The sequence below is a fragment of the Amblyomma mixtum genome, chromosome 2 (assembly GCF_055824585.1).
Source record: "Amblyomma mixtum isolate Tamu chromosome 2, ASM5582458v1, whole genome shotgun sequence".
In the NCBI taxonomy this organism is placed as follows: Eukaryota; Metazoa; Arthropoda; class Arachnida; order Ixodida; family Ixodidae; genus Amblyomma; species Amblyomma mixtum.
The window spans coordinates 2,667,682-2,694,808 of NC_143013.1; the positions used below are offsets into that span (position 1 = coordinate 2,667,682).

Below are 27,127 nucleotides of genomic sequence, written 5' to 3' on the forward strand. Positions count from 1 at the left end.
AACTCAGCAGGAACGTTAAACGATGATGCTCTTTTTCTTGGAGTCGTAGCCCAAATTTGATTCGCAGAATTGTCATAAGCAAATCCAGCTTCATTTTCTTACGGATCTCTGTTTTCGTCAAGTTCACGCAAGAGAACACGCGCTCTGCAGGGTCAAAATTTTCAGTGCTCCTTGCGCCAGGTGTTGAAAAGGGCATTCGCCGCAAGTGTCCTTGTACGATGCCGCTGCGTGCCGGAAAGTCAAACATGATGCGCGATCAAGTGCACCGCTAATTCTCTGCTGCTGGCGTATTTCAGACTCCAGTTCGTTGGAGGAATATATGCGTCGAGGACGCGCGCGCGCATCAAGGCGACCAAGACAGCGATGAGGACAGCAAAGCTTGGAAATAATTGTTCTTTTCTGTTCTTGCTTGCTATTGTATATGCAATTGCAAAAAAAAAATGGCTAGTAAATGCGCCAAAATAGAAGTTCAAAGTAGCCAGAAAGTAGCCAAGGAGCCAGCGTGAAATTTTCATCGCCAGACGGGGTCGAAAAGTAGCCAATTTGGCGCAAAGTAGCCACCAACGGCAACCCTGTCTGTATGCGACCATCACAACGGTTAAAAAACTCATCATGTTTCCACTTTCAGTCCTTTCGCGGCCTTTGACCATCCCTCAGCTTAATCGATCAAGAGGCCACTTGGCTCCGTTACTTGATAAGCGCATTCAATTAGACTGTATTCATCTTCGTGCACAGGAGAACATCCGCCTGAAGAGAAAAAAATATCCTCAGACGTAACATTGTTCAAATTCCCATCCCAAAGACCTCCAGCCTAAGCAGAGACACCTGTAAAGAGCACTGCACTTCGTCGTTCTAGCGCGCGCCTCGGCTCAACAAGCGCTACACAACCAAGGAGAAAAAGAACGTCACAAACATGGCGGCCGGAGCCGTTCTTTCCGCTGGCGGCCCCTGGTGGCCGAAACCGGAACCGAAACGCACGCGTACGCAGCGGCTGCTCTTCCCAAGCGGGGTGAAGGAGCGAGCGACGCAAGAAGACGAACAAAACAACAGCACAAGAGAGAAACAAGAGCAGCGGGCGAGGCAGCAGCAGAAGCACCAGCCGTGAGGAGCCGCCTCCACGAGGCGCAGCCACGTGCCGCTTGGGCCAATGAGCGGCGAGTGGAGGGGGGAGCAGCCGGCACCCGTCCCGCATCCGGGAGCGGCCCGTTCCGAGGCTTCTCGCTCTCCGCAACGGCAGCTAGTCGGGAGCTGGCTCCTCACCGCGTCGGAAGTCGTCCGCCGAGCTGCTGCCGCCGCTGCCGCGCTGCCCGCCGCCGTTCGTAGTGCTGCTGCTTCTCCGGCGTGCCACTCGTGTTCGGTTGCAGCCCCGACGCTGTGCTGCCGCTGGATGCGAACGTGATCAGCCCTCCTCACCCCCTCCCCCCACCCTTACGCCACCACCCACCCGCCACCTCTCCCCCGGCAGCGCTGTGCGGGTGGATCAACCGCGGCTCCCCTTTGTGTCCTCTTCGTCGTCCTTCATCTCGCCGCCGGACAGTCCGCCTCCTCCACTTGGGACAGTGGTTGTTGACTGTGACGACGCATCTGCTCGCTGTGGCACACCTGCCGGCGTCGCCACTTCGGTGTTTTCGCCGTCGATGAGGGACAGTCTTCCTGACGACGTGGCACCGTGCCGGCCGCTCACCGCTCCTCGTCTTCGGCGCCAGCTCAGCGCCGGCAGCGCTGCCCCTGCCGCCGCCCGGTAGCCGCTAGCCCGGAGACCTCCCCCTGCCACCAGCTATGCTGCTACCGCCTTCGCTCATCACGGAAGGTAGGTTCACTCTACTTGCGGTTGTATTTCCGCGGTGATCTGCCGGCCTGCGGGCGTATATTTAGTTCTAGGAATGCCTGCTGCGCCACTAAGTGTTGTACTCGGATGCTGACCGGAACTACGTCTTATGTTTAAGGAGCGCAAAGTACTTTCGTGGACTGGTCTCTTTGTCATTGCTGTTTGAAAATGGTTGCACTTGGTAACTGAAAAACACACAGGCCAGAAGAAAGGTTTGACACGGACAGGACTGTGCGACTGAGGCGCGAAAGCACGCAGCTCGTGAGACGCTGTCTAGTTGCGCACACATTGGTGCGTTCAACGTATTGGGCGTCCTGATTTTCGAGGTAGCCTGAGCATAATCACATCGCGCAGCCGTGAAGAGCTAACCTCATGAAAGTGTCGATAGCATGCAGTCTTGTGAAGCAGAGGCTGGAGCTTCAGTTCAGGTTGCTGCCAACTGTTTGCGGAGCTTCGAGTATATTGATGACGTCTTAACTGTGCTCGGATAAACTGAATGCCCTCGCATATCACGACTTTTTGCCTTATTCGCGAAGTCTAAGGCCGCTTTACTTCGCGCAGCTTTAGCCCACGCTTACCGATCTCAACGATGTAGTGCGTTTTCGAAAGAGAGATGGCGAAGTGACCAGAAATATAAAAAGAAGTTAGTACAGCACATTAAGTTGTAAGTAGCCTCTGTTTATTTGTGAACCATGTTTACGATATCCGAAGCCCATCCTCTAGGGCGGAAGTTGTCTGACTCAATGGAAATGTCATTATGTTTACGATTGGAACTTCTTTTGGCGTCGTAGCTTAGTGCCGCAGTCGTTTCCAGTCTTACGTTGCTCCAAGTCATTGCGAGGTGACATGCAATCGTTCTCGATATCAGTACCGGGGGATAAGAGAGTTCTTGACTCGGCGGAAATTTCTTCTGCCTACGCATTTCTCGCAGAGACGTCACGGCTCCTAATGGTCTTATCAATACATCCGCTTTAACTTTTCGTTAGCAACAGCTCTGCTTCATTCCTGTGTGCACCGTTATTTCTTTATCATCGAGTCGCGCTATTTATGGAGCTCTTCTAATCACCATCAAAACGCACTGAGTGCTTTTCTAAAGGTCACATGTTCGTCCTAGCATCACACATTGTTACGTGTTTTAACGGAAAGAATATGAAGTGAAGATTGCCATGACATTGATTAACGCTGACAATTTTCTTTGGACTCACTTCTACACGAGCTGACACAGAATGCCGTAAGCGAATATCATGCTGAAATCGCGTGCTGAAATAACTTAAAAACTTTGAACTATAATGAACCTATGAACGTTCATGCAGTGTTCGGATTTTCATTCCCTGTCTTCTATTTTTGTCGCACGAAAAATTCTGCGAGTGAGTCTCTGTTTGGGACACTGGGCAGGAGCGAAGCCAGCAACAGAATTATTCGGTGTGATCAAAAAAATTTGATTTCATTGATTTTCTGTTCTCAGTCACATTTATAACTTCGTGCGATCGCTCTGTTTATTCGAAATAAAACTGAATTACTGCTGCGCACAGTAAACTTTTCATTGGTAAAAAGTAAATCGCCAGCAATTACACTGCGTCCGAGGACTACTACCACAGCTGTCGATGATTTTTTTTTTTTTTTTGTGCGAGAGCATTGTACATTCAGACTTGCATATATATTTCTGCCCCAACTTCAGCTCTCCATGCACTATATAGGTTGTTAAAGTTCGAATCCCGCACGGGTAAGCAGTCTTGAGTAGTGGAGTGCCTGCAACTGTGACAATCGACAACATAACGGTATACCCACGGGTTGCGAAAATTTAATTCTTCTTCGGGTGTCTCGATGGGCCACACCCTACAGTGTTGCTAACGTTAAAGCGCCACGAGCACCGCATGCTGCTGAGAGGAATAACTTCGTCGCCTAGGTTTGTGTTCCAGGTTTCCAGTAACTTGTTTACAAGGTGCTCCTTTTCTGTGCACACTTGGATATGCATCTTCATCGAATGCTCAACCGTTATCTTTGATATCTGTGATGTTCGCGTTGACAGTACAAATTTATTTGCAGATCACCACGCAATAAATCGCGTGATCTCGAGAGATGGAATAGTAATCAGGGGCGCGGGCATTTTCACACGTGTTTCTACAACAGAATCAGAAGAGAGTACGCACCTGTGTATTGTTAAAAGGTAATGAGTTCTGAAATTTACTATAACCAGCTTTAATTACATTCTGTAAAAATATATTCATCAGCAGTAGCAATTCTTTTCCTTGGTGAACACTATCTGCTAGATCAGGCAGGACAGTGAAGTTTAGTCATGTGCAGTCAAAGTTCAGTCAAGGCATTGCTGATTGTCTTCCCAGCAGTGTAATAAGGGAGTAATTATTCATTAGCATCCACACAAACGCTGCCTTATGCGATTACAAAGGAAAGATATACCACATCCACAGAAACTTCGCGCTTGAAAAAAAAAAATTCGTCCTGGTTAGGAGATCGAACCCGGGACCACCGCCTGTGCGCGGGTCAGTCGCTCTCAACTGCGCTAACCAGGGTGGCTATAGTAGACGGCAAGGCTGAATTTGTCAACAACGCGAAGCGGAAATTGTTTTATGCCAATGACTTCCCATTGGACTAACACCTTTTAAGAATGCGATATTGTCTAACAGTGAGACTATAGCGCAACGTGGCAATTCCCAGCTTTGTTTCTGTCTTGGAAGGTTTCCCCCGTTCGCGTGTTAAGGGCGCTGTTGAAAAGGATGGTAAGAAAAAAAGTTTGGATGGAACACTCCCTTCGACATGAGACAGTACTACGTCCTGCATTAGCGTCCCAAATTATAGTATTTAGCATTTCTCGACTCGTTTTAAATAACTTTCTACACACACACACACAAAAAAAAAAACAGCCTATACTGTTACGTCCGAAAGCGCTAAGCTAGTCATTTTGCTCGAAACTGAATTCATCTAGAAAATTTCTGCTTGTAGTTGTAAATTTTGGGCAGGGCATGTAATGCGAAGGCAAGATAGCCGCTGGTCCTTAAGGGTAATAAAGTCGATTCCAAGAGAAGGCAAGCGTAGCAGGGGGCGACAGGAAGTTAGGTGGGCGGATGAGATTAAGAAGTTTGCGGGGATACGGTGGCTGCAGCTGGCGAAGGAGAGGCCTTTGCCCTGCAGTGGGCATAGTCAGGCTGTCGTTGATGATGATGATGAGTTATAACTTTTCACAGATATCCGTCCTCAACCAGTACATAGCCATATATAATGCAAAGCTATATCTTTCTTTTTCATATTTTTTTAACGTCCAAATGGTTTTCTTCACATATGCATGGTAACGCAGCTTTCGCAAGAAAGAGAACTTGTTTGCTCTCAACTCTTTGCTTGTGCATTCTGCGCTTCCTGCGGCCAGCGCTCAAATAGCCCTCTCACTGTGCTTCACACTCAGAGTCGCCTCCTATAAACCAACACCGCACATAAGCCGTCCGTCTACCGCCCACGATACTTAAACCCCCACACACACAGACTGCTTCTATGATGACCCAGGGTCCGTTATACAGCCCTAGGCCACTGAAAAAATGTTTCCGTTGCCTTTTCGTTATAACAAGGGCGAAGCTCCTCCAATGCGCCGCCATGCTTGCGCATAAACATAAAGCGTTCGTTGCCAGGCGCCTTGCGCACGAGCTTGCCAAAGCGCATAGCGCACATAACTGCCTCCACGGCAGCGCGCAGCCAAAGGGGCCCCCCGAGCTCGTATACCAAGCACCGGCAGCTCATCTTATCGGGCGAAGCGGCCGGCTCGCGCGCGTGGGGCCTCGCGGTTTTATGATGGGCCGCCCTTTTGAAGAGAACTTATTTACGATACTGCCCCTGTTTGTTCAAGGCCCACAAGGCGGGCTCCTTGTCTCAGAGACGACGACTTCCGACCCCCTTCCCCGTTCCTTCTTCCACGCCGCGTTTCTATCTCGCCGTCTCTGCGCGAGCTCTATTAGGGCGGCGGCGACTGCAGGAATATGTGGATATATAGAGACGTTTCGGCAGCCGCTCGCCTTCAGAAAAGTCGTCGTATCGTTATCCGCAGACAGGCTCATCACCCTCCGGACGACGCCGACGACCCGCTGACGCATATAGGAGCTCGCCGGGCAATAAACTTTATTTTATTGTGCTTTCTTTTCTTTTTCGTTTTCGCCTATGTCTTTTAACCGCCCCAGTAGATTCTTGGCGATTGAACTGGCGCCTGGGCGAGATAGTGCCGGAACTGTGCGCGAAACCATACGAGGCGAGGTCCCATTTGGAAACGATTTACAGTGCTGAGTTCTCTCTCCGCGTGCTGTGCGTATACCGGAGGCTGGCATGCGTTTGAGCTTTCGGTCGGGTCGAGACGGAAGGGTGGGATCCCCCTGGAGGTTTAGTGGCTTCTGCGGGAGCGTGCAAGGTACGTAGACTTCTGTTCACTTAGCGCTATTAGATTCGGTTTGCGAGAGGCGGGCTTTCTTAGACTTTCGAGAGGAGTTAAAGCAGCGCCGTAGCATTTGCATCTTACAGGACGTTGAGATGTATGACCATTGGCGTCGTAAGAGCATATTTAGATTAGCTCGCAAAAGCGCATTTTCGCCTCCGCCCCATTACTTTTGTGGCCGAGTAGAAACTACATATATATGTGTCTTAGCTCGCGCGTTTGCGATGAGTACTGCGATAAAGATTAGACGTTCTAAAGTGTCATCCAGCGAGCCCAATATAGATATGAATGGACAACGGCTTCGATACAAAGAAAGAGTACAAAATACAAGCGGTGAAACGTGTCGCTATACGTTCCGTGCCTCTTAGCCGTGAGCACAAACCCAACTGAGACGGACCGTTTAGGATAGCGCGTCGACGCCTCTCTTTACCACGCATGCGAAAGCCTTACAACTCAGTGACATCGTAGTGTATACATAATCGGGACATTTGCAATACAATAGTATTGTGCACGTTTCCTTCAGGTATACCACCTATGGCAGTGCGATCCACAGTGCGCGCTTCAGTCAACATAACATATCGTTTAATCCCCAGGTCACAGTGCGCACTAATACTATTTACTTTTCACCCCGTAAAACAATTCGCTGCGCAGTGCCGTCTGTTCTGATCGAGACTACCATCAGTGTTGCTGTATGACAAAATCCTCTTTCGCCCGGCACTGCAAAGCACCGAATCCAAAGTACTCAAACGTGCGTGCTACTAACGGCTTATACTCTGGTGCTTTTACCACATGTAGTATACGCGGGCCACATTCCTCAGTTCTGAGCCCTATACTGAACAGTCAGAGTACCCCTGAAATCCAAAAGGTCTTGGAAGGTGACAAAGAGGGTTATTCGCATCGTGCAGATATTAATAGCTTCGGGGTTTTCGCCATAATCATCCCCTCACACCATGTGGTCTGAAAACAGCGAACCCGCCATGAGCATCTTCTTCTGGGAGTTTACTCGTCTTAGTGCACAGCTACACATACATATATGAGCAGTGGCCCACATGCACCCCATGACACACATCACGTACAGCTGCAGGCCGTATTAGTGTCGTGTCCAGCACGCACCTGACTGCAGCTCTGCCTGCATCGCCGCAGCCCGAGCTGGGTCCATTGTGTGTGCTTATACCTGGCGTAAACGCGGCGCTCATTAAGCCGCCCATTCCCTTCGCAGTGCACGCACGCATGCACGGACAGAGTCAATACGAAACCTCGAAGGGCGTTGCGGGCGTTTTTATACGTGCCTTCTTGTGCAGGCCGGCGGGCGACGGCTTTTGCTAACACACACGCTCGCCGCTGCAGCGTCCGCGGCACGGTTGCGCGCGTTGGGTGTCTCCCCATTGCGTGCGTGCATGCATGCGGCGACGTATATACGAAAGTCTAGAAAACAATGGCGGACCAACCGGACTCTCGAGGGCCGGGCCGCACGCACGGGGCGTTTCCGCGGAACAGAAAAGCGTTTATGGGGAGAGTCCCAGTGGCGCGTAGAAAGCCGCAGGGGCAGAGGAATGGGGGACAGAAGCCGACGCGCATATTCGCTGCGAGTTTTGTTGGCAATACGCGCGACTGTGGACGGAGCGGCTTATATGCGCGCCGCCCCCGTGCTCCAAGCTTGGCTGGTTTATAAGCACGGGCGTAGTCCCTACGTTTGCGGTGTCCTCAACTACAGCGCGCTTTCCTGGTTGTGGTTATACCGGGAGTAACTATACTCTCTGCGGTGGCTACACAGCAATGCTAGAGCTTTTAAACTCCAGTGATGAATTCCGTCATGAAATCTGACTTGGGGCCCGGTTGCCAAGAGTTTTTTGTTTTTTTTTCTTTCAATAAGGCTTGCCACTGTATACTAGACCTAGAAAAGTGCACGTTGTCGATAATAGATGCCAGTTGCCGTTTACTATCACCCTTGCCCACACGTCATATGATACTTCTGCAGCAAGACCGGTCGGAACCTACAATCGGATTGTATCAAATTTCTTTCATTCTTGCAAGCTGGCGTTGCACATTCCCTTGCGCTTTTGTTCCTTTGTGCTTGCTTATAGTCACGTGATACATGGAAGCGAATATCGCGTCTGCGCATTGATTACGCATTTTACGCAACACTGCATTGCATATCTGCTCATACCTTCGACCTTGCAATCGCCAAGAGGCTTCAAGTGCGAGGTTTGCAGTTCTGTGAGCCTTATATATACCCCGAAAACAACACGTTCCTTTTGTACAGCTAATACCCTCGAAGCGAAAGCTCAGCGGGCACAAAAACACTCCTTATATTCCCTCTGTATATAGCGACAACAACCGACACCGTGGAAGAATTCCGCTTCACCACGTATACCTATACACACACACACTCGCTCACACCCGGATCGCGCGCTGCCGGGTGGAGGAGATGATGCGTCATCTCCGTGATGCAGTGAGAGAAACAAAGAAAAGAAAAAAAAGCAGAACAAAAACACCGGCCGCCGCACTCGTTGGGCAGGGCTCATTCAACGGGCGGAGAAGAAGGAGCTCGGAGAGGAATCCAACACGCAAGACGCCCAGGCGAGACGAGCATCCGGGTGCGCGCGAGGTGCTTCGGTAATGTTCAGGCGGCAGCACACAGCCGGCCGGTCTCTCCCCAGCGCCGCCTCATAGCAACCGCACACACACACACACACAAGGCAACGAGCAAGCATGAACAGCACACACGTACACCACACGAGCAACCAGCCGAGCCCAAGCGCATTTGGCGCAGATAAATTCGCCTCCTTCAGCTTGCTTGCGCGCGCTGCTGCCGTGCCTCATGGCTGCACGCGCGCCCGGTGGTGTGCGTGTGTGCGTACGCGCGTACACTATACATAGGCGTACAGTGTACAAGTCGCACCCCCCCCCCCCCCCCCCGTGTTCGTTACCATCTCCCTCGGACCCACCGCCAATGAACTGCGAATCTACGCCCTCGCCTTCTGATGCCGTGGCTGGTCTCTCCTCTTGGCGGACGTCTCCTCGTGCTCCCTCAACACTGCGCGCGCGTGCGAGCGCACACGCAGGAGGATATGCGCGTGTTTGCAGCGGCATGCGTTTGGTTCGTTCGTGGACGCGCCGCGTCTTTCTCGTCTTTTCTTTCTGATATATCCGCGGCGTTATGCGCGTGCTTCGTTTTAATCCCCCCCGCCTCCTCGCCATCTACCGGCAGCGAACGTAGGGAGTGAGGAGAGGGACTTGATTCCGGTTGGCCCCCGTGGCTGCTGCTGCTGTTGCTTCTGAAGAGTGTGTGCGCTGCTAGTTTCTGCATAGGATCCGCTGTGTGCGATGATCAGGGAGGGAGCTATGCAAGTAAAGCGGAGAAAGCATAGGCACAATGTCGACATTGTGGATGGGCGTGCACGTTGAGGCGGATGTGTAGTCTAACCTCGTTATAACGAAATATTGGATATAAAGAAGGAATGACAATGTCCCTTGCAAGATCGGTCACCACTAGACATAACCAAGCTACGGCTATAGCGAAGTAGTCGCTGGGTCCCTTTAGCTTCGTTATAACGAGGTTCAACATGCAAAGCCTGTTAGAAACGTGAAAATGGGGCATGTGTAGAGTGCCACTGCGCTGTGATAATTGTATTCCAGGCTTCTCCATAGCTTCGCAACGCGTAGCCTACGTGAAAGTTGTTAGCTTGCGGTAGCAGGAGCAAAATGCGCCTGAGCGGGATTACGGCCTTGAAGTAGTCCTGCTTAATGCAAAAAAATAAATAAAACATTCGGCGGCTTTTTCTGAGCATGGGACGTTTTTCCGGCAGCAAAAGACGCTTTGACAGCCGAGAAAATCGAGATTTAAAAATCTTCCCGCCTGTCGATACAAACTCGTGACGTCGTTACCAAAAAAAAGGACAGGTTGCGACCGATTTGAAGTGATTGGCGGTTTACTCGCGAAATTGCCTTGTGATGTCGGCACCCGTATTTCGTTTTTTTCTTTTTTTGCCTTCTCTAGCCTATAAAAGCTCTGTTCACGGAGTGAGTGGTCTGATTGTGATTAGAACGCTGTGGCCTATCGATAAATCCCAATTTCATTTAGTCCTCCTCAGTGTCTCTTTAAGAGAATATACAAGTGACAGTGCCCAAATATCCTTCCCTTGTAAGACGGCTGTCGGGGCTCGCATGGCAGGGGGACTCAATGTTCAGTGTTTGGATCATGACGCTCTGCCGACCTCCTCGAAGTGTATAGAGGGTTGTACCGTCGTGTATTTTTTTTTTTCCTGTATTGGGGCCACACTTTTATAAGCACGCTCAGGACAACTCCACTGAATTTTAAATTCGATTCTGTATCGCTTTCTGGCTGTGTAGATGTCTTTTCAGCTATGAAAAACTCATTTATTGCTGAAAGAACTGCGTTTGAAAATTTTTTCTGCCTCTCGATTAAAACTCGTGACGTCTATACACCTAAAAGGACTCCGTGATCCCCATTTCGAAGTACATGGCAGCGTGGCCTAGCCTCTGAGATTCGCGTCAAAGAAAATGTGACGACACATTGCAGTTTACATGCGAAATTTGCCGGTGGTGGCAACCCTTATATTTAATTTTTTGAATTTTTTTTTAATCTTTCGAAGCTTCATAATGAAGTAGGGTTTTTGTCTTTGGGATGTGGTCATCTATATATCTATAAAGGCCACCTTCAATTTCTCCTCAGCGTCCCTTTAATGCTCGTCGGCCACAACAGTTCATTGCGCTGACTTAAATTTTCTCCTTCCCAATGGTAAATTTCGAATCAGTGCCCTTAAAATACTTGGACACACTGAGGCGTCATGTCTAAGCTTCTGACAAACAAAACTCTTGCGCCACTTGAGTGCAGAAAGATGTGGTATTGTGCACAGCTCCAGCATTGAGACATTCATGAAATATTGTGGCCCGAAAACCACATTTGTGCCTGACCGCATTTATATGTTGCTATCTCTCTTACCACTGTCAAAGCTTGTTAACAGGGCCTTTATCGATCGCTTGAAGCAGTGGATCTGTCGCTACGTACCCACGCCGTCAAATGGGAAGTGTTGCTTTGAAGGTGTACAGTTAACCGTTGACGTTGAATAAAGTAGACACTTATATGCATACTACGCTGATCGCGTGCTGCTCTTTCAGCTGCCTTTTTATCCTGGCGAGGTGATCCGCTGCCATGCCGTGGCTTATGAGCCGCTATTGGATCTCATAATATATTTGGCTCCGTGTGCCAGTGTGAAATGAACGGCCGGGTACCCGAACGACATCCCGAATTCCGTTCTACAGCGGTGTGACAGTGTCAGGTTAGCGATCACTTCAACCAGTCCTGTTTACTACTGTCCGCCATATGTATGCATAACGAACGGAATACTGAGCTATAAATTATGCGAAGTCAATGCACAGGGAAGGAGGCGGATTCTTGGGGACAGCTTCAGCGATACGGTACGCTCTCAGCCATTGCGACGGAAAATCAGACCATGTCACCTGAGCCCTGAGGACATTTGACTAATGGTGTGTGCATGGTCTGCATGTCCTTCTGCCTGTGACTTCACCCATGCCGTTGTACTCCGCCCAGCACACAGTTCTGGGCACAGATGTATCCCGGTACGGCCCCTGGTGAAAATGCTTCACAATCTTCCTCGAACTGTCGATCGCGGCGTGCCTTTGTATCAAGCTTCGATAGCTCGCCGATGGCGCGGGCGCAAAGGCTAGATAGAGAGCGCGTGCCTGTGCGATAAAATAAAAAGCGAATACACAAAGAGTCGGCGGTGAAGCCTGGCGTGGCTGCAGCACGGTCTACCGCCGGCCTCTCGGGAGGCGTGTTCGCGGACTAGACCAACCCCCGCCCAGCGGCGGCGGCGGCGGGCGACCCACGCGGCGTGATCGCTGCCGCCGCGGCTAGCTTGTGGCGGTGGAGTTGGCGCAGCCGCTTCATAGTAGTAGCACTATTGAACCCATTCCTCCCCCCGCCACCCGTCTTGGCTCCGGTCGCAGGTGAAGCGCGCGTCGAAGCGGGCATGCACTGATGGAGAGGACGACGGCCGCTATAGGTATTTGCCGTCGCGCGCAAGATGATCGAACGCACCGAATTAGCGTTGCTATAAATACATGGGATGGAGCGAGCCGTCCATTACCCGCAATTATACTTTTGGACGAGAGGGGTTATCGGCAGTGGGTGTGTGAAGGAAGTGGGAGGGAAAAAAAAATGCCTAGTCCGGGCTGAGGTAGGGATCGTGTTGTGTTCGGCTTATTTAACTCCACAATATGGTGTGTACAGTCGACAGCTAAAGTTTACGGGATGCGAGTGTGCGGGAGAAAAAAATACTGATTTCAAAGCAGTCGCGCTAGCCGTTCGCCTGAAATGTCTGCACATATATATATATATATATATATATATATATATATGTATATATATATATATATATATATATATATATATATATATATATATGACAGAAGCCAACAGCCACAGAAACCAAGGGGCACAGGGGATTTTTTTAAATTTATTTATTTAATTTGTGGTGTTGTTGATCAATTTAGAATATTACTGAATATGTTATCGCTTAATGCTAATTGATTAGAAAAGCAGAAGAAAAAACAACCACATGCCGCCGGTGGGATCCGAACCCACGACCTCCGAATTACGCATCCGGTGCTCTACCTCTGAGCTACGGCGACGGCTGTCAAATCTTCTGCTTTCGGGGGTATTTATGTTTACAAGTAACCTAACCTTGATATATATATATATATATATATATATATATATATATATATCAAGGTTAGGTTACTTGTAAACATAAATACCCCCGAAAGCAGAAGATTTGACAGCCGTCGCCGTAGTTCAGAGGTAGAGCACCGGATGCGTAATTCGGAGGTCGTGGGTTCGGATCCCACCGGCGGCATGTGGTTGTTTTTTCTTCTGCTTTTCTAATCAATTAGCATTAAGCGATAACATATTCAGTAATATTCTAAATTGATCAACAACACCACAAATTAAATAAATAAATTAAAAAAAAATCCCCTGTGCCCCTTGGTTTCTGTGGCTGTTGGCTTCTGTCATATATATATATATATATATATATATATATATATATATATATATATATATATATATATATATATATATATATATATATATATATATCCATCGTTTTCCATCGTTGGATATATATATATCCATCGTTTTCCTCCGCTGGGTCCCTGGGCATTCAGGGATTGACGGCAATGAGCTGGCTCATCAGCTCGCCCGTGACACACTTTTCCGGGCACCGTTGATCCCCTGGCCCAAGCCCTCGGAGGACGGTGGGAGACTCAGCCTTCGCCGCACCATAAAAGAGGTCTACCTCGAGCTCCGCCTCGACAAACGCCTTTACCCTCCCCCTCATCCATCACTCACAGTGCCGGAGGCTCGCCTTCTTCGGCACGTTCAAATGAATGCAATCATCACCCCGTCTCGCCTCTTTCTCTATCGCTATCGATCGGACCCTTCCTGTCCCAACTGCCCCTGTATCTATGCGGACCTTGCCCATTGCCTCTTCTATTGCCCGGCTGCTCAGCAGTCGGGTTCCTACCCCCCACCTTCTTTATCCATCACCACCTGGCTCGACTGGCTTGGCGCTGAAGGGGAGGAAGAACAGCGACTTCTGGTCGCCCAGGCGGTCGACATGCTCGGCCTGTAAATTTTGGCCGAATAAACGTCTTCTACTACTACTACTACTATATATATATATATATATATATATATATATATATATATATATATATATATATATATATATATATATATATATATTAGCCAACTATAGCCCCAAAACAACGTTACAGTATACGAATTTTTTTCCTCGAAAGCATGCATCCCGTAAACTTTTGCTTGTGAAAGTTTTACTCTGAGTGCCTCAACATTCTTCCGCGCCATTTGCCACGTGTGTTTTTTTTTTTTCTTGGGCACCTACCTTGGTCGTCGGCAAGTGAAAAAATCCTGAAGCAGATGTTCAATAAAAATTAGGAGAGTGAGGAGCGTAATATCGTGAACTTCTTCCATCTTTACTAGGCATTATAGGAAAGAGCATTAGCCAGCAAGTCACAGTCTATCTGAGCAGCTTCAGTTCATAACTGCTATATTATCATTGTTACTGAAGTTCACCCTCTTCTGCGATGAATCGTATTGCACAAGCGAGCACACAATGCTTGACAGTGTGACAATAGGTAAATGTGTCGATATTGTGCACTATTTGTGATGTTGTGATTTTCGTAAAAGTTCTGTTTCTATTTTGTTTGAGAAAAGAAATCTATTGAATAAACATACTGCTGGCAATATAGCGACACACGGTTTTGACAATCGCCTGCTGAGTCGAACAATGCGAGTTGCAGACACTTAAGAAGAGTTCCAGCTTTTTAAAGATGCATTGCTTTTTCTTTGCGTGTACGAACACCTATTCATTCTCTGATAATGCGTAAATATTGTGCTGATTGCCCAATTAGAAAATAAGCATGTGCTTAACCACAAGCTGTAATGTTATTTTTGGTATTAGGTTTTTGGTACACGGACTACTAGGTCTGTAAACCGTCCGTACACTGTTGTATACCATAATCCGTGCAGAGTGCATAACCACTGCAGACCAGCCTTGGCATCGCGTCCCGTAATTCAAACAGGCTAAATAAAAGATAAAAAACAAAGCAATATTAAATAGGAACAAACTACGCGGGTGCGGTTGATATCTAAACGTTCGCCTTGTCCGGCCACACGACACAATCCGTTACGCGAAACGTCAAGAACTCGGGCCCTGTATGCGTGTGCGCGCTATCAATCACTCCAATTAGAGCGGCCGGATCAGGAAAGAGCGTTGCGGGCCGCAAAAGGTATCGCCCACTGCAGCCCTGCCGGCTCGCTCAAAAAGCGGATCCGAAATCTCTTTGGTGCTCACATGGGCGCGGCGCGCTCCCCCGATGCCCGAATGAGCGTACGCGCAAAAACGATACACGGCAGGGCGATCGAGCGACAAACAAATAAATAAGAGGCAAGAAAAGAATGTATACGCAAAGGCGCGCTGGTGGTGGCCGTGAAGTAATCTCGGAAGGGAGCCCATTCCGTTCTGGGTCCATGCTGCTGCCGCTGCCTGTGTAGCAGCGTGAGATAATTGCCAGGGCGCCGAGATAGCGGTCTAATAATGCGTCGCGCGCGCTGAGCGAACTCGCCTCCGAGATTGAACCTGTCGACGATCCATATGCTCGGTGTGTTGTACAAGGAGCGAGACATACTCGCCTATAGGCTGCTGTGTATAGGCCACCTGGTGGTGGTATTAGTGGCGCTGGAAGCAAAGGGGAGGAGGGCGAGAGACTCATGACGGCAGCGTTCCCGCGCATGCAGCGTTTAGCTTTTGTAGCGGCGTAATATGGACATGCACGTCAATGCGTGTGGCGTGGTCGCAGGCGCTCTCATGATGTTGGCCAAGGTCACATTCGAATGCCCTGCGGCAATACACATTACACACACCCTGTCGGCACGAACTGTCACGCTTTCGGCAGCTATTTGTATAAAGGCGACGCGGCCACGGAGCCAATTGCATTCCCATTAATCGAACTTGATCTATAGGAGCGCGCGGCTGTTGCCACTGTGCACATATCAAGCGTATACAACGGGACGCTTCGACAGGAGTCAGCGTTTGTGTTGGTTGATTGGTTTGCTCTGAAGTGCGACTATACATTATCTCGACTTGGTCGATATGTAAGTGTTTTTGTTTTCTCCCAGAAGTGTCAATTCTTGCTAAACAGAGCTGCATAAAAACACATCGTGTCGAGCTCTGGTGCTTCCTCTGCTCAACGTAATGCAGTACATTCCTGTATACAGGTTTCCGTATTGCGTGTTTGGTTCACTGAAACGAAATCAAGCTCTGACACAGCGTTAGTAATGCATTGTCTTGTTTGGAAATTAAAGTGAGCATTTTGCAAAAGACGTTAAAAATTCTGTTGTTCCCGGCCGCATCTTTTCTCTTTGGTGCTCTGGTGAGCACTACTGAGTTAGGGGCAGAAACAAGCACGCCGACCTTACTTTTGCCTCGCTCTCTCTCTTCACGTTCCCTTTTCTGTGTAAATAAAATACCTTCTTCCTCCACCTCTCACGCAGCTCACGACCGCTGCCTGCCGACTCCGCCGCTGACCCCCGAGTCGCACCTGTGCGGCAGCGTCACTGCACTCCCGGCCATGCCTCCCTGCAGTTCCACCTCTCTCTGCCTGAGCCCCGTCTCGGCCAAGGTGTACTGTGTGACGCCGCCGTCCCCACCGCACCACCAGCTCGGCAGCCAGCCCGTGTCGCCCGTGGTCGTTCCCGTGCCGCTGCTACCCGTGCCGAACCCTGCTGCCTTCGCCTTCGTCCACCACCACCATCCCGCCTTCGCGCCACCGCTCTCTGCGCAGCACCTTCCACCGGCCCACATGGCCCCCGTGCCTGTCCCCAGCTCCGGCTCGAGCCAGCGCACCGCCCCCAGAGCCCCCGAGGTAGCGCCCGCGGCTCCGGCGAGACCTCGGAAGAAGTTCGACTTCAGCCGGCTAGCGGAGTCCGCGACGGCCCCTGACGAAGACACGGCGACCCACGTAGAAGACGAACCCGCTGTTCCTTCGGCAAGCTCCCTGCCGTACAGGTCGTTCGTACTAGAACAGATGTACCGCCATCATCATCAGCAGCACCAGCAGCAGTTGTCCTCCGGTCGAGTTGGTGGCAGCCTTCACAGGCTCGAGAAGCGGTTTGCTGCGGCGTCCTCTTCCCAACCTGCCAGCGCTGCAGTGCCTCCATCGCCGTCGTCTGCGCTGATGGCCAGCGCGGCGGCGGGGCTCAGGCCTGTCCGCTACAGGGCGCCTTCGCGGCCCAAGAAGGAGTTCATCTGCAGATTCTGCCAGCGCCGCTTCACCAAGTCCTACAACCTGCTCATCCACGAGCGGACGCACACCGACGAGCGGCCCTACACGTGCGACATCTGCCACAAGGCGTTCCGCCGGCAGGACCACCTCAGGGACCACAGGTACGTCTCGGCACAATTCGCTTCTACACTTCCTTGGTTGGCGCAAGTTAGGCGCAATAGTGTAAAGTGCACTGTGATCAGGAAAAGAGCCTCGAACATGGACTGTATGGTTGTGTACTTTTGTTGCGAGGTGGCGTGATAGCATTTGCATAATGCCGAGCAAAACATAGAATTGAATTTTGACGACCTAAGTGCCTAATGTGTATGCATGTTGTTTGCCTACGAAGCCAGTGTATTCCAGCGTGCTTGTTCGTGGTCCTCGCCACCTTTGGTGTCTGGTACGAAAACAATGATTCGCGCGACATGAATGTTAGAAGATGCATATACCGGGGGAAGGCTCTATTTCCGTAAATCAGGAACCCTAAGCGTTTTCATCCAACTTTCATTCTGAACATTTCCATATCTGACTGCTTGCGCTGTTAAGATTCTTCCGCCACGCTTCTGAACACGCGCTTTTCCTTTAGCCCGCGATTCTTTCTTCCCGAAACGTGTTCCAACTGCGCACTTTCACACGAGTGCGGGTGGGAGGGCGCAAAGGTCGATGACAGTCAAGACACATCGTCCAACTTGACACTACCTCCAGGAAGGTCAGAGTTTGCCGCCGGAGGGCAACTGCTGCTGCTGCTGCTGCGGCGGCGGGGAAGACGGGCGCCCTGCGACACCACTTCAAACGCCCCTGCCGACGTCGCCTCTCTTTCTGTGTGGAGAAAAAAAAAAAAACAACCCTTTTCCACCAATTTGCGCACTCTTCCGTCTCGATTTCGAAGAAAGGCGCCGAGCTGACGAAAGGGTTGTGTCGCGGTGCTGTCAACAAAGGCACCTTCGTTTTTTTCTTTCTGCTTCCTGTAAGTGGCCGCTGGGGCAACGGATGGCCAGAAAAAAAAAGAAAGAATTGGAAAGAGCAAGAACCGGGAACGGAAGAACGCAAACCAAAGGGTGTCGGCGGAAAAAAAAAGGAGGGGGGGGGGGGGGGGGGGGGCTTGTTAAGGAGTCGTAAACGTCGCGGTATCTGCGTCGCGTCGAGGCTCCTTCCATAATTGCTAAAAAAACGACCAGGCTGGAAGCAGATTTCGCACAAACTGCGGCCGCCGCCTCCCTAGTCCTTTGTGTTTTTTTTGTTCGTTTTATCTTGTTCCTCCCCCCCCCCCCCCCCCTCCCTCGTTCTTCTTAGTACGCGGCTTGCTGAAAGCTCAGTGGGGACAAGTTGCGCGCGACCCCTCGGTGACGCTTAGGGAAAAGAAGGCGCCAAAACAACTTGTAACCCCGCAAAAGAACGCTAAAAAAAAGTAGCAAGGAAAGAAGCCAGGACAGATTGTTTTCCTACATGTCCTCCGGCGTCGACATGTGTTTTTTGTGCGTGTCTGCAGCCTCCTATTCTTTCACGCGTGGGAAAACGGAAAGCAGCATCTTTACTGTTTCGGCAGAATTTTTTTAACCCGTTCTCACCTACCCTTTTGCACAGGAAAACTTGTTGTAACAGAAAGGCCGTTGTTTTTTTTTTCGTTCTCTCTTATTTCCTAGGCTCTTCTCTATCGTTTTATCTGCGCCGCGAGTTTTCTACAATCAGTCCTAAAGAGTAAAAAAAAGCTTTCTTTTTTTCTATCCGCGGCACTCTCCTCGCTGCATGCACGCCCATTAAAATTTTTCTTTACTCTCCTGTCGATTTTTGAGCGGCGAAGTCGGAGCTTAAACGGGGGCTTTTCTTGAGAAGCTCCTGGGAAGCGCCGACAAGCATTCGCCCTCTCAAAAGCCGCTTAAGAGCTATATCTTTGCTTTCAGCCCATTAGGTGGCAAGATAAGAAGCCGAACTTGAGCTACGCGGGAGACCTCTATCGCCAGTGGAAGTTCCAATATTGTTTTCCAGTTTGCTAGAAAGGTTCGATTCTATAGCTACAACCTGCTTACTCCATTTATAATGCTATGACGTGAGTTCTGTTGAGTATTATTTCAACTTCATTCCACCATTTTGAAGTGTTTTACATTATGCACACTGACCGGCAACTTTCCTTGCCTACTAAAACAATGAGTACGGGCCGCAGTCTTAATTGCAGTCTATTCTTGTAGTATGAGCACGGATTTTCGCATTCTTTGTAAGTAATTTTTGAACAGTGCAACGTACAAAGTCCTTTAGCTCCAGAGGTTGCAGAGAAACATTAAAGCACGAGCAGAGTTCCCACAATGAGATAATTACAAATAGCATCCACGTTATCGTGTGCACGTGTCTACTTCAGAAAGCGGTATGCCTAGTGCGCACTAGTGCGCGTGATTATTCCCTTCCTCGGAAGGTTATTTTTTGTATCCTTTAGGAAATGTTTGTTGTCCTGTGACTGTTGATTACAGCGAGTACACGTGCTTGTTGAGGACATATGTGCAGTCGTCGCAAGCGAACGCTAGCCGCTCACAAAGTTCACTGAAGTATTCGTGTCACCGTCTCTGCGCAAAACCAATATAAGCACAAAGAAACAAACAAACAACCTCGAAACCACGTGGCTCCAGTCTACATGCGCAAAAAAAGAAAACGAGCATGACTTAGGATATCTCGCCAGACTTGTGGCCTGTGTGACCGTGGAAGTCGCACAGTACACGAGGTGCTCCCGTGCGGAATCTTTACGACAACCATTAGCGTTAAGGCCACCGTGGAACACGCACATAAAGAGACGAAAAAGAAAGTGGTCCCGCATGTCAGCACAGCTGGTACAGCTTTCCCTCTAAGCGCCTTAAGCGCAGCGGAAGCGATTAGGCTAATTGCTGACTCCAGCTGTGTGCTCCTTGCTAACAGCGCTGACGGCCAACGTGTCGCCAGAGACTGGTTCTTCGTGAGATACAGTCGGGGAAATGCCAAAGGCGACATCAGTCTGGTTGAAGCCCAATGAGAGCTATGGCAACAACAACAAAAAAGAAGGCAACCCCACAGCCCCAGGCTTGAGTTGTTGACTACAGATGTTGCTCGTGCTCTGTGGTTCGGTAAATTTCCCTCGGCTGCTTCTGTGCAGCCGACAGCTCTTGGAGGCACTCTGCTTCCGTGGGGCCCGCGGCAGCGTCACACAAGACTTGGAGGTCACCTTGTTAACTCTTGACATTTCGTTGCTGGTGCTTAGTGTTTAATATGTCGATTCACTGAGCGGGAAAACAAGTGCGGCGTTTTCGGTGTCTGCAACATTTACGGCGGCACAAGTCTCCATGGAGACAGAGCATACAACAAAATGGCGGCTATATGCCTCAGTTACCTTTGTCATATAGACGTGGCGGTTGCGTTGAATGTCCCTGATATCTCACTTGTCCCCTTCCTCATGCGGCATCTGCTGGCTGTGCATCGCGTCATGACTTTCCTTGATTTCATCCTGACATTAATCGTCCATTGCAAGCAGTTCTATAGCGGTGCTTCCCGTTAAAGACTTTTGCACTTCTGTGAACTGGTCAAGTTCATAGTCACGTTTCAAATTCGGTGTGTTGTGAACCGTATCGTGGTCATGGTCTTCTGCTTCTATCCTCCTGATTTCTGACTCTTCACTGTCGACTAGCTTTCATCGTTTAAAACTGCAAAAATAAACATACCCAGCAATTCCGGATGAAAGCATTGATAAGCGGGAAACAGTTTATGAACGCACATTTTTGATATAATCTAAGATTTCAGTAAACAATCAATATATCCACCGAACTTTTTTTTGCTATCGTTAGAAGCGTGCGTCACCATTGCTTTTCTATGGCAGTCTTGACTTCTCGATAAGATCGATGGAAACACGTTAAAAGAATGATTTTGTTAGACATCGGGAGAACTCGGAAGAATTGGAAGAAAAGCCATGCACATGTGAGAAAGGCCTGTGCAAAACGCTTGCTCCGGCTTTTCTGACGTATGCTATCTCTTCCTAACTATAAAAACTTACCCGCAGACCTTTAGTACTCCTGTCTAATATTGTTCTGGTTAACCTCTCCGCGTTTACTTCTTTCCCTATCTCCCTTTCACTTTCTTTTATGTTTCCTGTGGATATACTACTCAAACATAGATGGACCGTGTTTGTTTCCCTGGCTGTTTGCTCTGCTTAGTTATATATATGCACAGGTAATCGGTATGCACATATGCACACGTTGTTGACGTGGAAAGCGAGCTGGGGCCTCACCCTCTTTTCCCCCTCGTCCCTCTGCGCAGGTACATCCACTCCAAGGAGAAGCCCTTCAAGTGCGGCGAGTGCGGCAAGGGCTTCTGCCAGTCGCGCACCCTGGCCGTGCACCGCATCCTGCACCTGGACGACTCGCCGCACAAGTGTCCCACCTGCGGCCGCAGCTTCAACCAGCGCTCGAACCTCAAGACGCACCTGCTCACGCACACCGACATCAAGCCCTACCACTGCCCGGCCTGCGGCAAGGTGTTCCGCCGGAACTGCGACCTGCGCCGACACGCGCTCACGCACGGCATCCGCACGCCGGACACCGACTCCGAGGACAACGACTCGCTGTAAACTGACTGCGCTGTGCCATCAACACTACGAGGTTGTGTTATATATAGGTTGTGTGTGTTATATAAGAAGACACCGCAAAAGAAGGAAAAATGCTGAGACTTCGTCCGGCTTGTGTGCTCATGTTGTAATAAGATCTGAAAGGTCGTTGATCATGACCGGCTTCTCGAAAAGGCGGCCTCAACTCGGAGATCGCAGTGAGACTACGTGCATGCACTGTGTCATCAAAAGGTCTCCCTGGCGAGGAAGTATAGCGCCAACGCAAAGTTCCTACGTCGCCCGATAGTGACGTTTCAACAATAGCGTCTGCTGCTCAACCGTGTACTCTGAACGCCCTCTCACGAGTGAACAATGAACTAATGAAAAACAATGCACTGATGTTATGATTTGCAGGCTTAGCCAAACATTGGGAAGACGCAGCTGAGTAGGTACTTCGCAGAGGTTCATGTTCCTCCTAAACGCTACTCCTACGTCATGGCTGCGTGTTTGCAGCCTGGAGAGTAGTTTTATGTATATGCGAGTCTTATGTGACGTCCTTATGCGTGATCTGAAGCCAACGAACAACTGCTTTTCTTTCAACAATAGCCAAAAATAAGGCGCAACAAAGAACATCCCACCGCATCCAGTGCTTCTACAAACAAGAACTTTGCTTCCGAAATATCTATACAGTGTTCCAAGCAGCCCATCATGAAAACACCGTATATCATCGGACAGAGTGAAAAGTGCCCAAACAAGCTTTCAAGCTGAAATCCGTTTCGCTCTCAAGGGACTTAATCTGTCACCGAACGGAAACCGCGGCGCTCACTGGGACTTTTCTCAAAACTGTGGCTGACGTGGTGTCTTTTTGTTCTGTGGTTGTTTCCCGCTCACCGCCGCTCAGTGGACTGACTCGTCGCACAGCTGATCGCCAAAGAGAAATGAGAACTGAGACGCCCGTTCCCAACGTTTTAGTGTGCGTTCAGTTTTAGCCAGCTGCTCATTGACTGTAATTACTGTGTTGTATAAATAGGCTCTTCGCAGTGCGTACCTCCATTGATCTCCTTGTAAAAAAGAAAATGTGTTCGTACTTTCTTCTTTTTTTATATACTTTGATGAGAAGTGAAGTTGTCTATTTGTATTAAAAACGAGATTTTGTTTCATAAATTTGACTCTTGTTTTCCTCTCATATTCTTAAGTTCCTTATACAGAGGGTAAAACGCTTGCCTAGACACGCGATATCTAGCCATAATATTAGGTTAAAAAATGGTCTAGATTTAAGCATGTAAAGTTAAACTAATGAGATTTCTCTGTCATTTTTTTGCCTTCCTGGCCGCAGCGGCTTTGGCAGCGGCACAAAGCACAATTCGGTTTTATAGACTTATGTTTTGCCCTCTGTACGATATGGCATCTTGCAGGTAAGTGGACCAGCTGCAATGCAGTGGTTACACATTTTGTGTATTACGGTTCAATACGTCGACACATTTGCACCTGCTAGCGACAATACAGCCCCTATACACGGAGGATTATAGCGTTAGACTATAAATAAGGAAAAACGCACGAATAATCACAATCAAGTACCCTTACGCTGGCACACTGGAACAGCTTGCTGTTTTGAAACAATCACAACTATATAGTCTCTTATGTCATCTTGAGTTGGAAAGTCGGTATATGCTTTTCATTTAGCGCAGCTGAATCTTAGGTAACATTACGATGTTCAATTCGATGATTACAATCCAAACAACGAAAAGAAGAACGAGATTCTCTTGAGAAAATATTATCTCGAAAGTTGTCTCGAATGCTGTGGACGGTTATAGAGGCAGAAAAGCAAGGCTCATAAGAGTCACCCCAGCAGTGTTTTCATTAAGGAACGCGAACGCAATATTTTTTCAAATTCCTTTCTTGTTGTTGTCGCGTCGTTTTTCCTTCAAGTGAGGCTTTATCGTAAAGGGTTCGCGTACATATGTTGTGTACTCTCTGATGCTTAAAAAGAGTAAAAAATACAGTAACGATTTATTCAATATTGAATTATAAGCTGATAAAAATTATTCCCCTAAAACGAATGCTTAAGTGCCAACCAACCACCATGGCTTTCGTGACTGAAAAAGGTTTCGTACACGTACAATGGAGTGCTACGCGTACAGCTGTGTTGTAGGTGGTGATGGTGAAAAACCTTTTATTGACAATGCTCTTAGTCCGCGGGGTCTTTGTGCAGCAGGAAACAGTACATACTTACAGATGAAGACGTATGAATCTCCGCAGTTGTTTTCCACACCTGATGCTCATTAAAGCACGACAAAAAGCCTGGTGTACTGCTGTGTTTGCTGACTGACCCAGGAGACCAGATAGCATTGACAGTGTGTGGTCCAATGTCGAGCTCCGGGTTTCAGCTTTCATATACGGCAGACAAACTATGTGCACATTATGGAAAAGGTGCGAACATGCAAGTAAAAGAAGAAATAATTTGTGCCCTGCTAATTACGACTAGATCTTGAGTTCGTTTTGTGACACAAACCCAAGAAAAAGAGAAAATACTTTGTTCATTTGAACTTCATACCGAGTTTCTGTTATCACGCGAGACAGCCAAAAGAGAGAGAAAAACAGTTAAAATGGCTAGCTTTTTTTCAGTCTGAACTGTAGTGCGGCACTACGATTCGGCAGTACCATTAAACCGCGGGATGACAAGAAGCACTGTAAAAATGACCGTAGAAACACTCGTGATGTGAGAATTGCGTTGGGTATGGAACATTATGTTAGCCAAATTAGAAAACAAAACTATACTGCATATCCATACTTGTAGGTCCACACAACTTAACATTTTAACATTTAACTTTTTATAGTCCTCGGTCTGTATAGAGAAATTTATGGTATAGGGAATGACTTTTAGGCATGAAACAATTAAGTGAATGTGGTACGAAGCATCTGCTTAATTTTTATAAAAAGCGATCTCGCCAGCTTCGTTTTCATTTACTGCATAAAAGAAACATATTTCTTCAATAAAACTTGGGTTGGGCCTAGTTGGTATATGATGTTGTGAAGGTGTAGGTTGCGCAACCACCGGACGAACCATAAAGAAAAGACGCAGAGACACACACAAGCGCTTGTGTGTGTCTCTGTGTCTTCTTCGTGGTTCGTCCCGTGGTTGCGCAACCTACACCTTCACAAAAACGTATTTCTATCTCGTCATAGCGGTAGAACTCATCGTACTGTAGTCCTTCCCATACACACAACGTCCAAGAACCGAACGTTCATTTCTAATGCGCATATACATGTTGATGGATTTAGCTTGAAAAACGGCAAAAGACAAGTTTTTTAAATAAAGTTTTTTTTTTTGTCTGCCTGCGTGGCTCGGAACGAAGTACCGCCTTTATATAGCTGTAACTGGTTAGGTTCCACTCTCGACGTTTTTTCCCTAAACATTGTCAGCCACTCTGCAGGCAACCGGCTAGGTTATCTGTTCTGAACATTACGTGCCCAGTACAAGTCCCTTTGCTTATCGCCTTTTTCGCTAGAATCTCAGATAGCTTATCAGCATAGGTGCTCAAATGCTCGGCGATGTGCAACACGAAAGACACTGCGAATATAAAAGCATTTTCTGTGCTTTTAGTACCTGGTCGCATTGTGGTCGTTCCGTCTTTGATAAAAAGCGGGCAAGATGCTTCAGCGACGTACGTAAAGCCCCGCCTGACACCACGCATGCGCTGTATACGTTTTCGTGCAGTGAAACAAACTGAACATTCTTAAATTCTTAAAAATAGACTTTTTGAGAAAAAGAAAAAACCTCCACAGGCGGAAACTCTCAGCTGCGGCGGCTGTCTGCTAACGACTTGTTAATTATCTTGCTATTTACCGAAAATTTACTATTTACATTTTCAGTTACTGAAATTCGGCGGTTATTACCAATGACCAGATTGCAGCCGCGGTGAAGACGATGCCTTATCAGTTTATAAAGCGAAGAAAATGCAATTTTCTAAAGCCCTGGAGCGCGAGAAAATTTCGCGTTTTTTTCCATACCGAAAACTTCAGCGCGTGAGAAGCATCGCAAGTCTGGTGCAAACGCAATGTCCGCAGGTGACGCGTTGTAATGACTACGGCGGCCAATGCGAAATTTAAGTGCTGTTTTTCCTGGCTATACTCAGGTGAAGCTTTCTTTTACCTTGCAGGTGAATCGGATTGCAAAACATTTATTTCGTCAAAAATTGAAAATGCAGATGATCCGTGCTAGGTGGCTGTCAGTTCGTGGCTGACAGCGACCTGAGTAGCCCATTGAATAGCCCGAGCTTGAACGCCCAGTAGGACCTATACAGGGGAAGCTACTAGCACGCCGCCGGCTTAAACGCCCATCTCTTGTGGAAGCGTGCTTGTGGAAGCCTCGGCCTCGTAGCTTCCACTGCACAGCCACAGAAATCTGTCCCCAAGCATAGCAAGTCTCGACGCTGACCTTAGACTGCGGCCGGCTTTGTCTTTTGCTTCTTTGGTGAAAGAAAAAGGCTAGTCATCGCCTGCTGCGCGGCCGTCGATTTTTAGAACACTGATATGCGCTCTGCCTGTGCAGTTGCCCCCGGAAGCAGGCCTTTCCTTTCGCGTCATGCTAGCTTCGTTAAAGGGATGAAGGAACGCTTCTGTGATAGCGTGCAGATTTCCGCTGAGCGGTGCCGGTTTCTTGGCATGCATTGTGTAATTTCGGTCAAGCGTTTATTCATTTCATGTTGCATATCGGCTTGACAGATAAAATGAATGAGAATGCCTACAAGGCTGAAAACTTTCTGGCATTGTAGCGCGACATTGCTTCCTATCAGATGCCTCAATTCTTTTGCCGCGTGCGGAGGCGCTTCCCATTTGTTGCAAGAAGTGGTATATCCCATGATTAGTAAATTTTCACCAAAGGTGTTTAGCAGTACCGAGTCGTAGAACAATCATGAATGAACAAAATTTGTATACTCCAATGTTTCAGTTGGTTGCAGCCTGACTCGGTCACTGCCCCACAAAGGAATATTTGATTTGATTTATCGATTTATTGGGGTTTAACGTCCCGAGGCGGCTCGGGCTATGAGGGACGCCGTAGTGAAGGGCTCCGGAAATTTCGACCACCTGGGGTTCCTTAACGTGCACTGACATCGTACAGCACACGGGCCTCTAGAATTTCGCCTCCATCGAAATTCAGCCACCGCGGCCGGGATCGAACCCGCGTCTTCCGGGCCAGCAGCCGAGCGCCGTAGCCACTGAGCCACCGCGGCGGGTAAATGAATGTTATTTGTGATGACAGCACACAAATTTTACACGATGTACTCAAATTTCTTAACCTCCATTGCGATGCACAGAAGAAGGAGGGTCTACATGGCGTTTAACAGCAGATAAAACATCTGTCTGGGAATAATTTGAAGTGAAAATCTAACACATTGCTTCAGACCTTCGAGGTTGGCTA

At 48.6% G+C, this 27,127-nt stretch overlaps 1 protein-coding gene across 1 annotated transcript; it reads left to right on the top strand.

Annotated features, from left to right (window-relative positions):
- The first annotated feature begins 1,090 nt into the window (after positions 1-1,090).
- Positions 1,091-22,869, top strand: LOC149358241 (uncharacterized). The gene is made up of 3 exons (XM_089570295.1): positions 1,091-1,810; positions 16,381-17,272; positions 21,420-22,869. The coding sequence occupies exons 1-3, from the start codon at positions 1,780-1,782 to the stop codon at positions 21,727-21,729; spliced, it is 1,233 nt and encodes a 410-aa protein (XP_089426421.1). The 5' UTR covers positions 1,091-1,779; the 3' UTR covers positions 21,730-22,869.
- Positions 22,870-27,127: the final 4,258 nt, after the last annotated feature.